At 41.0% G+C, this 15,108-nt stretch overlaps 1 protein-coding gene across 5 annotated transcripts in view; it reads right to left on the reverse strand.

Annotated features, from left to right (window-relative positions):
- Positions 1–14,366: 14,366 nt before the first annotated feature.
- The window catches only part of VMP1 (vacuole membrane protein 1), a 110,693-nt gene continuing 109,951 nt past the window's right edge, over positions 14,367–15,108 (reverse strand). For all 5 annotated transcript variants that reach the window (XM_069481093.1, XM_069481094.1, XM_069481098.1 and 2 more), the window contains one exon: positions 14,367–14,757. In XM_069481093.1, the coding sequence (XP_069337194.1) occupies positions 14,614–14,757 (144 nt within the window). In that variant the 3' untranslated portion in view covers positions 14,367–14,613. The remainder of the gene's footprint in view (positions 14,758–15,108) is intronic.

The following is a 15,108-nucleotide window of genomic DNA, read 5'->3' on the forward strand; positions in this document are numbered from 1 at the left end:
AATACAATTGAAAATTGGCAACTAACTTTGAGGGAAATGGTGTATTTCCATAAAACACATCACATGCAATGTATTAACAAATGTAAAATGGGAAACAAATAGGAACATGTGTCCTTTCGGCCAAATCTACCAGTAGTGACTTTTATATGGAAAAATGACAGTTCACAGCTTCCCTGGTTTCTTCTTTTTCTTTCCATATGGAAATAATTACCTTTTTGCTGTTTTTCTTATCAACTGTTGCTATGATTTAAAATACTGAACCATATCTTATTTCTAAGGAATGTAAAAAGTGGTCTGTTCAGCTGCTAAAAGGCACACCCCACTGCTGCATTTCGTTAACTCAAGCATACTTGAAAAATAATTAGATCATAATTTTACAAAACAAAGTTAAAGTAATTGTTTAGGCATTGAAGGAATCCAAAGACTGAAACAATTTCCCAGACTAAACCAGCATTAATGAAGATTTGTAACTGGATTATCTCACCAGGGGTTAAGCTGACTCTGAGGAACCTTGCTAGAAGTTAAGGGTAAAGAAAGTCATAAGTTGAAATCATTTGATATTTGAGAAAAGAAAAGGGCCAAGTATATTTCTAATTGGGCAACTCATGGAATCAATGGCAGGTGAGTATTAGAAGTAAAACCCAATTAGAGCTCTGCATCCATTCACTTACGCAATTTGACCTTTTTTTTTTTTTTTCCCTGAGACAGGGTTTCACTTTGTCACCCAGGCTTCAAGTGATCCCCCTGCCTCAGCCTCCCCAAACACTGGGATTATAGGCGTAGCCACCACACTCAGCCTTGACCTTTTCTTACGATCCACAACTGCATTATTTGATAAGTGTGGGTATCTAAATATTTTTAAGCTTGTTTTAAACATTTCCATGGAAAATAATTTTTTCTTATCTATTTGGAATAACAAAATTTTTGCTCTTAGAGTTGTGATTTTAAGTTAAAAGCACAAGGAAGCTAATGCCAAAGTTTCAAGGTACGGAGTGGCATTGGAAATGTACTTTTGATTTGTGTGGAGAAAATGGCCAATCAGCCAGGACAACATTAGAATCATAAATTCCTAGGCCTACAGATCCAGAAAACTTCGAAATATAATTTCTTAGATTACTGGGTAACTGGCATACTAGGTTTTCAAACATTATCCTGTAGAGGCAGGATGCACCCCTGTGCACAGTGAATACAGTGTAAACACAAACTGTTTCTTATTTTCAAGGCTTTTCCATTTCTTATCTCCCCCATTTGTGCTTTTCTCAAGAGCTCTTTACTCTGAGCTGTAGAACTTATTTCTTCCATTGCATTCCCTCTTTCCTCCAGCTTTGAGCTCCCCGCTGCCCTTACTACTCAGTCGGTCTGTAACATTTCTCCTTTATTTATTTTAGTTTTTTAGAGACAAGGTCTCACTCTGTTGCCCTGGCTGCAGTGCAGTGGCATGGTCATAGCTGACTCCAGCCTTGAACTCCTGGGCTCAAGAGATCCTCCTGCCTCAGCCTCTTGAGTAGCTGGGACTATAGGCACACGCCACTGCACCTGGCTCTTTCTCTTTTATTTTACCCATCACTTAGAACTCACTAAGTGTGCCAACAGTTCACTGTTATCAGCCAATTCATTCATCCAACCAGTAACTATTCAGTGCCAGGCATTAAGCAAGATGTCAAAGATAAAGGGATCAATATCACATAGTCTAAATGAAGAAGCTTACAGTGTAGTAAGTTTCTTTGCATGTCTGCTGCTACATTTGTAGCTTCCTAATTATTGCTTATTATCTTGCCTGTGTGCGTATTCAACTTTTTTACAGGAAAGATGTCATCCAAGAAAGAACAATGAACCAGGAGCTCTAGTCTGGGCTACATTTAAATGTTGAAATGTCTCTTCACTGGCTCTGTAGACTCTGCTTTGCAGGGTACATACCAGTGATTCTTCTCCTGACCACCATGTTTATCACACTTAAATTCTTGTCCAAAATTTTGTTTTAAAACATGTTCCATATGTCCCTATCCCACTATTCTCTCCATGAGCCCAAAGTTTGGCAGTCAACCCTTTCTTGTTCTGCCACCTACGTACCAAATATGGCTTTACCCACTAACTTGCCGTTTTTGGCCAACAATCAGTTATTTAATCTAAGAGATATTTGCTCATCTGTATCAATCACGTTGTTTCCTATGGGTTTTAGGAATGTGAGCCAAAAAACCTGGCTTTATATTTTTAACTAAATAACTTCCTACTCCTACACCCTGAAATGTCTCAGATGATGCAATGTCAGCCTTATTAATAATAGATGGAATCCCATTTCTGCAAGTAGGAATGCTTGTACAAGGAGCTAAAATAAACAATGTAAATAGTTCAAGTTTCTGGGAAACACAGTATTGGGTCAGTGCAGGACAAAATATGGCATTCAAGCTATGGAAAAGGGGGAAACTGATATAAATTCCTAACCACTTAGCCTATAGGGAGCCAATGAAGCAGGAAGAGATGAGAAGGAAGGTCAGGGAACTGATGATGCTCCCAAAGAATTGTTAATAACTTACAAGCATTTAAAAGAAAAAACTTGATTGTTTTTGAATTATTGACTTTACCTAATGAAGAATAGCTTAAAAAGAAAGAGTAAGCTAAGTTACATATCACTTAGCAAATAATTCTGTCTTACCCAAATTTATCTCCTTTATCAGTGATGGAGCCAATATAATGGGTACTTTTTTTCTTTCGGAGAGAGAGTCTTGCTTTGTTGCCCAGGCTGTGTAGCAGTGGCTGTTCACAGGTGCAACCATAGCACACTACAGCCTTGAACTCCTGGGATCAACCGATCATCCTATCTCAGCTTCCTCAGTCCCTAGGCCTAGAGGTGTGCACCTCTGTGCCAGGCTTTGATGGATACTTTAGAATGAATTTATAAATACTTAAATTTGAATTTAATATGTATAAAGGAAACATTAAAATATTAATTTTTAAATGGTTGAAATGGTATTTTTGACATATTAAGTTAAATAAAATTATTTGAATTAATTTTACCTGTTTGTTTTTATTTTGAAAACGTAGCAACTAAAATTGTTTTAAATTACAATTATGGCTTGCAATATATTTATGGGACAGAGCTGTTCTAGACCTTTCAGGAGCAAAGTCCCAGGAATTGTAGAAACTGGAGTTGAACAAAGCTTATCCTTACTAGGTGAGAGGTCATGGGAACATGATAGTAAGAAACATGACATAAAGCAAAAGATGGGAGTTTCCTTTTTGACAAAAAAGAGGCCTTTGCTTAAGCTCGACTCATGCAATCACTATGAAAGAGGCAGGATGTGAACTTAATTCAACAAACATTCATTGAACACCTGCAAGGAAAGACACTGTGCTACGATAGGTTGACTAAAATGAGTTAAACCTGACCTCTGTCCTCAAGGAGGTCACCACTTGGTATATTCTTTGCTGCAAAGCATGTGCGTGGCTCATGGTAAAGACTCCGTGTTGACTGAACATATTAACACAAATGCCTAAAAAACTCTGAAGAGATGTAAAGCTGCAAAACTACAGGCACACAAGGAACCTGTTAAAGCTCCCATTATGAGCAACAGATTGCACAGCCATTAGGTGAAACTAAGGACTTGAAACTATAAAAATAATAAAAAATCCTGTCTCTGGGCCCGGAGAGGTGGCTCACACCTGTAATCCTAGCACACTGGGAGGCTGAGGGAGAGGATCGTTTGAGCTCAGGAGTTCGAGACCAGCTTGAGCAAGAGCGAGACCCCCGTCTCTACTAAAAAAATACAGAAAGAAATTAGCTGGACAACTAAAAATATATACAGAAAAAACTAGCCAGGCATGGTGGCGCATGCCTGTAGTCCCAGCTACTCGGGAGGCTGAGGGAGTAGGACTGTTTGAGCTCAGGAGGTTGCTATGAGCTAGGCTGATGCCACGGCACTCTAGCCGGGGCAACAGAGTGAGACTCTGTCTCAAAAAAAAAAAAAATAAAATAAAATAAATCTTGTCTCTGTAGCAATCTTATGCTATTAAAGGCCATTTAAGACTGTGTAATTCAAACAGTGTACTGAGAATGAAGAATTGACAATGCTTGCAACTCCTTACCTGAAGTCTAAATCCCTTATCCTGGAATTTAAAGCTGTCCCCCACTGTGCCCTTTATGTGTGCTATAGTAGCCAAGGCATACAGAAATGGCCGGTAAATGCTGTTATGAAAAGCACATGGGTCAGGCGCAATGGCTCATGCCTGTGCCTATATTCTAGAATTTGGGGAGTCTGAGATGGGAGGATTGATGGAGGTCAGGAGTTCAAGATCAGCCTGGGCAATATAGTGGGACCTCCATCTCTACAAAAAATAAGAAAAATTAGCCAGGTGTGATGGCACGCAACTGTAGTCCCAGCTACTCAGGAAGCTGAGGCAGGAGGATTGCTTGAGCCCAGGAGTTTAAGGCTGCAGTGAACTATGATTGCACCACAGCACTCCGGTCTGGGTGATTGAGAGACCCTGTCTCTTAAAACATAAAAAAACTCATGTATTTGTCTATTGGATGATGCTTAACTTCTTTCAGAAAGAATAGGGATGGAGCAAGCTATTGTTGCCCTTTAGATGTAGGTAAAGAGGCCCCAGTAATTCTCCCTTGCCCCTGTGCTGCCCTGACCACCAGGGCCCCAAGTCCAAGAAACAGAGGGTCAGAGCATTTTTGAGCAGTTCGGAAAGAATACACACTAGATTTCATAGTAATGTCTTTTGAGGAGTGGATTTCTCAGGGGAGTTCCTTCCTTTTTTTTATATTATACACTTCTTTTGCTTGCATTTTTTAAAATAAACAAAGCCTTAATACCCCAACATAAAGACAGGATAACCAACACAATTTTTTAAAGGATGTTTAACACCTACAGGCAGTTTGAAAAATGGAGGACTAAGTCTAGTCAATCAGAAGGTGGTGAAAGGGGGAGAAAGTAGCAAGAAACATCTTTGTTCCATAAACTCTCAGGTAAACAGGGTATAGGAACTACTACATGCTCCAGTTTCATCTGGAGGCAAAAGAGGAAGGGAGAAATTAAAGACTAACTTGGGGTCCTATTGTCTCAGCATGTTCTAATGAACACTGCCTGCTCTAGGGAAGACTAATAAATATACCACAAAACAATGTCTAGGAGTGTATAAAAGGAAGTATATAAAGTAGGAAAACTTTTAAGTATGAAAGAACTTTTTACTTCTTCCTGCAGAGACCAGGGATGTCTTTTATGCTTGGATGAATTCTTTACAATTGAAGAAGAAAATGCCGAACATCTTAGAATTTCTTTGATCTCTACATTTTTCTAAAAGCATTGTGTCTCCCCTCCTACCCACCTCTGGTTTTTCCTTCTGAAATTGTGCAAAGTACTCTCATGCACATACTTTACCCGATAGGCATCTAATTATGTCTGATTCCATCAGAGAGCCAGGAACAGTAACACCCCAATCCTCCCAGGCTTTGAAAACTGTGCACTCACCTGAGAGTGGAATGCTCAAGTTTTGTACCTCTCTTCTGCACCACGGGATTATTACACAAGTAAATCTCTCCTTCTGAACTCTGGTGCTCCATGAGAGTCCTGTAATTGTGGTCATATGTTGTTTATTCTGAACTCCTACCCAGCCAACTTCAATAAGCAATAACTCATTTACTGAAACATGTAAACAACCCAAGCACCAAAGCAGCCAAATGGAAAGCTGCCTTGACCACATGCTCTAGAAGGTGTAATAAAGTTGTGATTCTGCCTTTTGGCTTGGCAAAGGCAGTTGGGAAGATGCCCTCACAGTAACTTGGGAGCACTCATGACATCTGGGTTCTAGGTGGCTGCCACTGCTGTCTAGGCTAGCACTGCTGGAATCTTGGACTCCAGTAGAAACATACAGGAAATCACATTGCCAAACTTTTCTCCTTATAAAGACAGACAATCTCTCCAGGAATTACCATCCTCCTAGCTCTCATAGGGAGGAGCCACTGCTTAAGTCAGCAGGATACAACTGGGGAAAGGAATTTTTAAAGTTTCCTGTGACTCTCAAGTCCAGCTGCAGTGCCATGGCTTCAAGAATAGCACTGCACTGCACGTTAAGGCTTACATTAGCACTTAAGGGAAACTACAGAGGAAGGGTCCAGCTTATTTCCTGACAGAGTTAGTGGTAGAATGGACAGCACATTCACTAGGAGCACAGGAGTTAGGGAACCTGAGATACAGCGCCATTATAGGCCCCACCATTCTACTGGCTATCATCGTCCCTCCATTGTTCAAAACAGAAGAATCTCTCTTCCTCAGAATTGCTCCTTATATATTCCTGGCCTGCTGATTGCCATCACTCTCTTTTCAATTTTTCATCTAGCCTTGTACCCTGGCTTATATTTGGGTAGCATCTCCTGCCTGCCTTTGGATCCCCACTGCTGCTTCAACTAGACTAACACATTTATTCTGCAAATACTAAGAGCTTCGAGGGGCCAGGCCCTGTGCGTGGCTCTGGGCATACAGTGGACCCGTATGGAGTTTGTGTTTTAGTGGAGCAAACAGTCCAAACACAAGAAAACAGACCAATTAGTTGTGAATGAGGTAGATACTTTCAAGGAAACAAAACAGGGAGCTAAGGCAGAGAGTAACAGTGGACACAGAGACTACCTTTCGTTGGCTTACTGGTCTTGTTTCCTCTACCCACTCTACACATAGCTCCCCTCTTTGCTCTTTCCTGGTGGCTCTCTGTTTTTTCTGGTTAGAATACCTTTCCTCTCCGTCCCCCTACCTTGTCAATTTAAATGCTAGCCCCCTCAGGAAACCCTTTTCTAATTTTTCCTGGTCAGCAGTTCTCTTTCTCTTCTCAATTCCACGTTAGAGCTACTGCGTACAGGCATGACACACCCAAGAAGACTGTAAGATCCTGGACAGAGGAGATCACGATCAACAGCTCTGTCTTTTCTCCACAGCCACACCAAAAAAGAATACTTTTTTTTTTTTTTTAACGTGGCTAATGCTACCACTGGCCCTAATGATTTCAAAGGGTTGTTATGAAGATTAAAAAACAAAAAAAACAAGATGTTAAAATACTTTGAAAATGAAAAAAGGACTGTGCAAATAGGAATTGCTTTGTTATCACACTTATAGCAAACTCCACTCTGGGAACCAAACCCACACGCGATGGCTGTGGCTTTTCCAACCCTGTGACACAGGGAAGCACAAAGGCTGCCCATCTGTTTAAATGGCAGAACTTCAGGTTGTGGCCTTCATTTTTGTTGTCTCCTTTTCTCCATCAACTACCTTGTGATCACCAGATGAAACAAGTTCGCTGAAGCTTGGACTTTTGCACTGATTTCTACAGAACAGAGGGGTTAAGAGCCAGAATGCCCAGGTCGCTCTACTTCCTTGTTTCCCCTGACAAGTTACCGAACCTCCCCTGCCTTCATTTCCTCATAGGGTTGTTGTAGGGATTAAATGATTAAGTACAATACATGTGAAACAGCACGGAAAACCGTGCCTGGTACAAAGCAAGCAATCATTATCAAAGTTATAGAAATCCACTGTGCTTCCTGGTACGGGGCACGGCAGAGTTCCTGCTCGTGTTCAGTGCTCACACAAAGCAAATGCCGTGGAGGGAAGAGTGGGGGGAAAGGGCTGGTGCGATGGGCAGAATGGAGCAGAGGTGTCTGAAGAGCCTTGAGAGTGTGGCCAGACGATGTGAGGTTAGGCAGGAAAGTCGGTGTGCTCTGAGAGGCTTAGCAGTCATTACTTAAGTGAAAGTGACCCAGAGGTGCTTTGCAAGAGGCTGTGAGGTGCACTAAAAAATGAAAGGCAGAGAAAGGCCTCCTCTCCTTATTCTTGGACGTTATCTTTTTAACTAATGAAAAGAAACTGAGCAAAACATGGTTCTCCGGGGACATGGTGAGCCAGGCGTCAGAGCTACTGCCAAAAGGAGTGAACCTGAGCAGCTCTGTTCCCAACACAACACGGTGAGGAGCCAAAGGAGGATGACAGCGATCTAAGTCATTCCCCACCTTCAGGGAAAGGCAGACCATCCCTTTTTTCAAATCCCTAACTGCCTCATTCCCCTAAAGCTTTTTTTTTTCTTTTCCTATCAGAAGCAGACTGGGGCCAGACATGGTGGCTCATGCCTGTAATCCTAGCACTCTGGGAGGTCGAGGCGGGAGGATCGCTTGATTTCAGGACTTAGAGACTACAGTGAGCCAGAGTGAGACCCCCGTCTCTACCAATCTACCAACAAAACAAGAGAAAAAAACTAAAACAACCCAGCTGGGCGTTTCAACATGTGCCTGTAGTCCCAGCTACTGGGAGGTGAGGCATAAGGGTCGCTTAGAGCTCAGCAGTCGAGGTTGCAGTGACAATGGCGCCACTGCACTCTACCCAGGGCAGCGAGTGAGGCTCTGTCTCAACAAAAACAAACAAGGCAACTGAGCACCCCTCCTCCCAAACCCCCACCCCTTCATATTAAAAAAATAAATATTTTTATTTTAAAAAATTAAAAGAAAAAAAATAGAAACAGACTGGTACACAATTAGGTAACTGATTGGCTGCTTTACTCAAAAGTGGCCTGAAAGAAAAAGCTGTGTCCCCCAAAGGGGATAGATGACAATGAAGGAACATACCACATTTGGGATTAGATGGGGGTAAGAGAAGAGTGACTCACAGAGGCCTCCTTGAATGAACCAGGACTGTTCCTCAAAGGACTCTGAGCGAAAGGCCATCAAAGCAAGTTGCACAGTTCGATACTCCTCCCTGGGAATTCTCGAGAGACCACTGTGACTGGTAGCTTCCACAGATGGCTCAGGAGTCCCATCTACAGTCAAAGTTGCCCAGAATAAGCCAGAGCCTTCCCCTCAAGAATTCAGGAATGCGGTTTCCAATGCAAATAAAGACTAAATTATACAAATAGTGCTGGAGTGTGTTCAAACGCTCCATGTCCTTTGAGTCATTTGGAAATGGTTAACAAACAGGTTGGACACCTGGGCTGATTACCCTTGTAGGGGATTTCCACACAAACCCTATACTATAAAACTATCCTCTTCCCTTCCCAAAGCAATTCAGTTCCACCCTGTAGACTGAAGTGTGGCTTAAAGAGTCCAAATTTCCTAAATCGGATTCTCGGCTTCTTAAGTTAGAACAGCAACTGCTGCTGACACAAAGAAACAAGGAGCCAAGTAACTGTGTGCGTTTAAAAAAAGTCTATTTTAAATTAAGAGGAACAGATGTCCAATGTTTCAAAAAGCCACACATTTGTGGATTTGGCTGACAAACCTTCTGAGCTGTATCTCATTTCTGTTCCCATAGAGTCAGCCAGCCACTTGCAACTGACTCACTCTCTCTGAGCCACAGTTTGGGCCAGTCTCCTGACTTCGGAATTAGAATCCAGATATCCAGTGAATCCAGGGTGTTTGGGTGGAAAACAGGTGTTAAAAGCCATCTAAAACAATGTCCCCTCCCCTTTTATTTAGTAACATCAACACCCACACAGCAAACTGTGCAAGGCTAGTGGGTCAAAGAGAGTGAGCAAACAGTTGACACCTGGCAATCCCTGAATCACGCAATTCTGAGTAAGCAGCTGTCTAGAACAGGTTTTTGTATAATCCCCTTTAGGAGTACTGGTTAAATATGCAAATACATGTAGGTTATTTGCTACAATTCAAGGCCTCACCCCCAAGGCAAACCCATTACCTCAGGTGAACTCTTGGCCTTGCTGGGAAGGGAGGGACAGGAACCCAAGCCTCTGTCCTCCAGACACACATGACTCAATTGCTTCTAGAGTTTAAAGTACATTATGTACTTTTTCTTGTTGTCTTTGAGAATAAAGGAATAACATCTTCAGACACAACAGTTTTTGCAGTATCCCATTCACCGTGTTTTGTGAATACCAGAGAAAATGGTACTTGGCTTTCAAAAATTGCTATTAAATTTCTGCTTAGGTTGCTTTAATTTTTTGTGGCACATTAAAAATAAATTATTTGAGTGAATAAAAGGAATCAATTTTTTGTGTTTACTTTCTAACAGGAATGACACTTTCAAGTCTATTAAGAGCTTACTTACATGGGCCGGGCGTGGTGGTTCAACTCCTGTAATCCTAGCACTCTGGGAGGCCGAGGCGGGTGGATTGCTTGAGCTCAGGAGTTTGAGAGCAGCCTGAGCAAGAGCGAGACCCCTGTCTCTACTAAAAATAGAAAAAATTAACCGAGCAACTGAAAATAGACACAAAAAATTAGCCAGCGTGGTGGCTGACACCAGTAGTCCCAGCTACTCGGGAGGCTGAAGCAGAAGAATCACTTGAACCTAGGAGTTTGAGGTTGCTGTGAGCTAGGCCAACGCCACGACACTCTAGCCTGGGCAACAGAGTGAGACTCTGTCTCAGGAGAAAAAAAAAAAGCTTACATGCCATCAAATTTTCTTCTTTAACAGAGACGAGGGAGGGGGGCGGTGCACGGGAGTCCAGGCTGGAGTACGGTGGCCGGATCATAGCTCACTGTGGCCTTGAACTCCTGGGCTCAAGCAATCCTTCTGCTTGCGCCTCCCAAGTACTTGGGACTACAGGTGTGAACCATCACACCTAGCTAAGTCTTTTATTTTTGTAGAGATGGGTTCTCACTATGCTGCCCAGGCTGGTCCCGAACTCCTGGCCTCAAGTGATCCTCCCACCTTGACCTCCCAAAGTGCTGGGGTTAGGCAGTGAGCCACAGTGCCTGGCCCAAATCAAATCTTTTATGGTCTAAAACCTATCTACCCAGCAAATCTCACTGGATATTCTAGATTGAGCTTTTTGTAACAAAGTATTAAAAGGTGATATTCCCTTTTTTTCCTCTACCTTACAGATTTTTTAGTATTAACATTCCTTATAATGAAAATAAATTAGAAAATGTCAACATTTTTAAGGTGGGAAAGTTAGAAAACTTTCAATTGTTTCATACTAAATTTTGTGTATTTGTGCTTTGTATGTTGTCTTGAGTAAGCTACCTAGGGGGTTATTTTTAATTTAAATAAGGTTTTGGTCTTAAGTCATTCAGTAACTTCTGCTTTCCTCTTTAATAATTTGGATTTTTTGGTTTTAATTTCTTTAGTAAAATGTTCTTTTTCACTTACCAAAAGGCTGACAGAGTATCTATTCCAAAACAAGAGCACTATGTTAAGAGAGCATTTAAAAATATTTTTTTATTTCTGGAGGAGTGCAATGTTGTAAAATTCTTGCATGTTTGTATCAGATGCTTAGTCTTTGATGAATTTGAAAATTGGGGCTATAGTATCATTTATTGCAGTACTTTACATGTTATCCAATTTATTCCTTAGACAACCTGCCCATATAGTTCTTCTATTTTAAAAATCAAAGAAATCTAAGCTCAGTTAAAAACTTTCTCAGGTCACATATAATGTGTGGTGGAAATCTAAACCATCTTTAACACAGACTATTGCACATGGAGGCGAATGGGTTTTAAAATGTCTATAAAGGCTTTTTGACACTAAAAGGTTGGGAATCTCCATCAGCACCTTACACAAAGGTCAGTCTAAACACACTTCACCCCAGGGTACAGGAGGGCAACTGGTTATTTTATTTAGCTAGTGCATGATTTGTTTTTTGTTTGTTTGTTTTTGTTTTTTTGAGACAAGTCTCGCTCTGTTGCCGGGGCTAGAGTGCTGTGGCATCAGCCTAGCTCACAGCAACCTCAAACTCCTGGGCTCAAGCGATCCTCCTGCTTTAGGAGGAGCTGGGACTACAGGCGTCAGCCACCACGCTGGCTAATTTTTTATGTCTATTTTCAGTTGCTCAGCTAATTTTTTTCTATTTTTAGTAGAGACAGGGTCTCGCCATTGCTCAGGCTGGTCTCAAACTCTCGAGCTCAAGAGATCCTCCCGCCTCAGCCCCTCAGGCTAGTGCATGATTTGTATTCAATGAGTCACTCCCCACTACCCCCAGTATGTGTGCCATGGGGGACCATAGGCGAATGCATCCCCTAAGTCACTGTTGAATGACTAATGAAAACAGAAGAGCCTCGTGCTGCCCTACTAAGGCTACAGACACCAGAGAGCACACTGGGGACACAGGCTGGGGTTGTTTGTGTAAGAGCCCTCACTGTCGCATCTGTTTCAATAATTAACTAGCGTACTTAAGGAAATTTATTCTAGCCTTGTCATGAAACTAAAAATCTTTCTTCCAAGCCCCACACTCCAGATTATGCACACACATGCAGAGAATACAGGAAACTGGGAAACCTGGACACTGCACTTTTCCACATTACATTGTCTGTTTTAAGGGAGTGCTCATCAGTTCTTAAGTGTGGAAACTGCTGACATATTATACTGCTTGAGGGTCACTTAAAGCATGATAAAACACTGTAGATGTGTAAGGCACAAAATGAGACTTATACAAAGCAGAGATGGAATCGGAATTCCCAGGCCCTCTTTTTATTTACAGTAATATCAAACCATCTACTTGCAAATTTTCTTGTCTCCATCAGCTGGAATTACTGTGTATCTTTGGGATCATGTAGCCATGTAGAAGTACAAGAAAGGAGCAAACCAACCAACCACAGAACACCAGGGTATCACACTGCTCCAGCTGGAATCCAGCAGGAACATCTGAGCATGCCACACCCGAACACTTAACGCAGGAAAGAAGGAGAGCTGCTCTTCATTTGTTTTCAAAGTGAATTCATTTGAAAGATGGTGAATAAATGGTCATGATTAAGTCACATGTATTTATCAATTAGACCTTCAGCCTAGAAAACAAAGTTTTTCTTTTTGTAATATACTACCCTGAAACAATTTACCAATAAACTCCTAGGATTTAGTAAAATACAGTACAATTTATATTTGCTTTCCTCTTTCCTTTCTTTAGACAAACACCAAATAAAATGCAGGTGAAGGAGATGAAACACAATTAGAGGCCTACGTAGGAACTCAGACTAACTCTCTAAAGAATCTAAAATATTGTGTTAGTTAAGTTAATGTGAATCTATTTAGAATAGATCATTTGAGTACTGCTTTTTATACTGCTAGATAGAAAGTCCCTGGTGGGTTGCAGGGAAAGATTGTTAAAAAGTATCTTTTCAAAACTCACAAGGCAGGTTACTTGTCCTTTATTTATCCAGTTGTGGTCATGGACACTACCCCAATTTCCCATAAAATACTCTGTCAATACTGCTGCAATATCATGACATAAAGGAGTCTAAGTGCCACTAGACATAAGGACCAGAGTTTCTGACTGTAAACCATGATGCTGGGTAATGTCTGAATGACAACATTTGATATGGATGGTCAGATGAAAGATACCAAAATGTCAGACAGCCCATCGACTGCTGTTGCCATGAGATTCAACAGTCAACATCAGTCTGATAAGCTACCCGACAAGGTGGTACAGCCATGGAGATGTCACGACGGTAGGCAAAACAAGCAGACATTCAGGCAGGATTTGGATTTGGTAAAACAAATCAGGCATTTCTGGCCTGTTGAGATTTAACCCCAATTCTATTCTGACACAATGTCAGTATCAATTTTCCTAAAGGAAAAAAAAAATCACATTAAGAATAAAACACTTACAGAAAGGTAAGAAAATTGGGTTACATATGAAAGTAAATTTGTTAAAACCAGAGTACATGCTAGCAAAAATTAACACAGATATGACAAAGCGTGGCTTAGAAAACCACTCATTGAAAATACTAATCTCTCTCTCCCAAGTCCTTTGATTTGTATATTATCACCTCTCCTCTCCAGTTTTCAAAACCAAGAAATCCCCAGGCTAGGCCAATCCCAGAGGTGCCATTTAGCAATGTGTAGCTGCCCAATTTCAGCATAACAAAAGATGCCTTGGTGGTGGCTCTTTCATGCAAATAAAGGCTTAAGAAATCCTGGTTGTAGGTGGATTTGGCAAGGCTGCCATTTCCGTAGGTAGAAGCTAAAAGGAAGTAAAAAATCAAAACGCTCAAGAAAACGGACACAATTTTGGAATGATCAAAGATGTCTTTATAAAGTTTTTTCATGACTTCATTCTAAATATACAGAATAAAAAATGGTGTCTGCTCATTTATGAGACACCAACCAGATTTTCCTTATACTGTCTCAAAATTTAAAGATCAGTTTCCCCAGAGGGTGTGCAATGCATCATATGGCCTTTTTTGAGGGTGGGAAAGGAAGGGTTGGGCAGGATAGCATATTAAATTGTACCATGATAGACATGCAAGACTGTTATCCAATCTAGATAATTTATATACATTTTGATGACTTAGAAAAACAAAGCAATCATTTGTGACAAGCCTCAAAAGCTTGACATATTTAACATACTTAGGAACTTTTTTTGTGTGGTGGGAATTCTCTAATTGTACCATGTGGGCCTTCTGAGAAGTAACAAATAGAAGGCCAATTTCTGTTAAGTTTGCTGCTGAACATCACATTCCACCCTAATAAAATACGACGGGGATTGATTTGAGGGTGGATACCTTACCTTAACACACAAAGGAAAAGCATGTCAGTGCAAAATATGGACTAAACTGCTTTCAGGAAAAAAGTTTTTAAAATTGATACAGGTTGGAAAAGGGAATTTTCCTTCCTGCTTTGGAGTCCTCCCAATTTAAGGCAGAACCCATCCATTCTAATTTCTGTAGTTAAAAACTTTCTCTGCTTATTTAGTTTTCTCCTCTGAGTTCAATCGTTGCTGGATTCGTTTGGCATAACTTTGTGCCATGGAGTTAATGATAGACAGGATGAAGTAACACACCATCACAACGACCAACTTCTCAAACATCCAGGACAACCAGTTTTCTCCCTGCGGGAAGAAATGCAGAACAATGCAAGGAGAAAGGCTTCATTAGTTCAGCAGTAGAAAGGGGATCATTTGTAACGCTTTAAAAAAAATGAGAACTTGAAGCTTATAACTGATATAGTCTAAACAATTAAACATGAAAAGTATGTGTCCCCAGCTACCCTAACACCTACATTCAAGGCCTTTGTATGCTCAGCTATCCCAGTTATCAAGATTTCATTTGTTGGACGTAAAGTGAATGTTGATTCATAGACTTTAGAATGGGGAAGAGTGTGAGGTCATCTCTTCTTTTTAACTATGACCTAAGAATAAAGCCTTTGATTAATTCTACTCTCTGAAGTCGCCATGCAGATA

Source organism: Eulemur rufifrons, chromosome 9 (assembly GCF_041146395.1).
Source record: "Eulemur rufifrons isolate Redbay chromosome 9, OSU_ERuf_1, whole genome shotgun sequence".
Taxonomy (NCBI): Eukaryota; Metazoa; Chordata; class Mammalia; order Primates; family Lemuridae; genus Eulemur; species Eulemur rufifrons.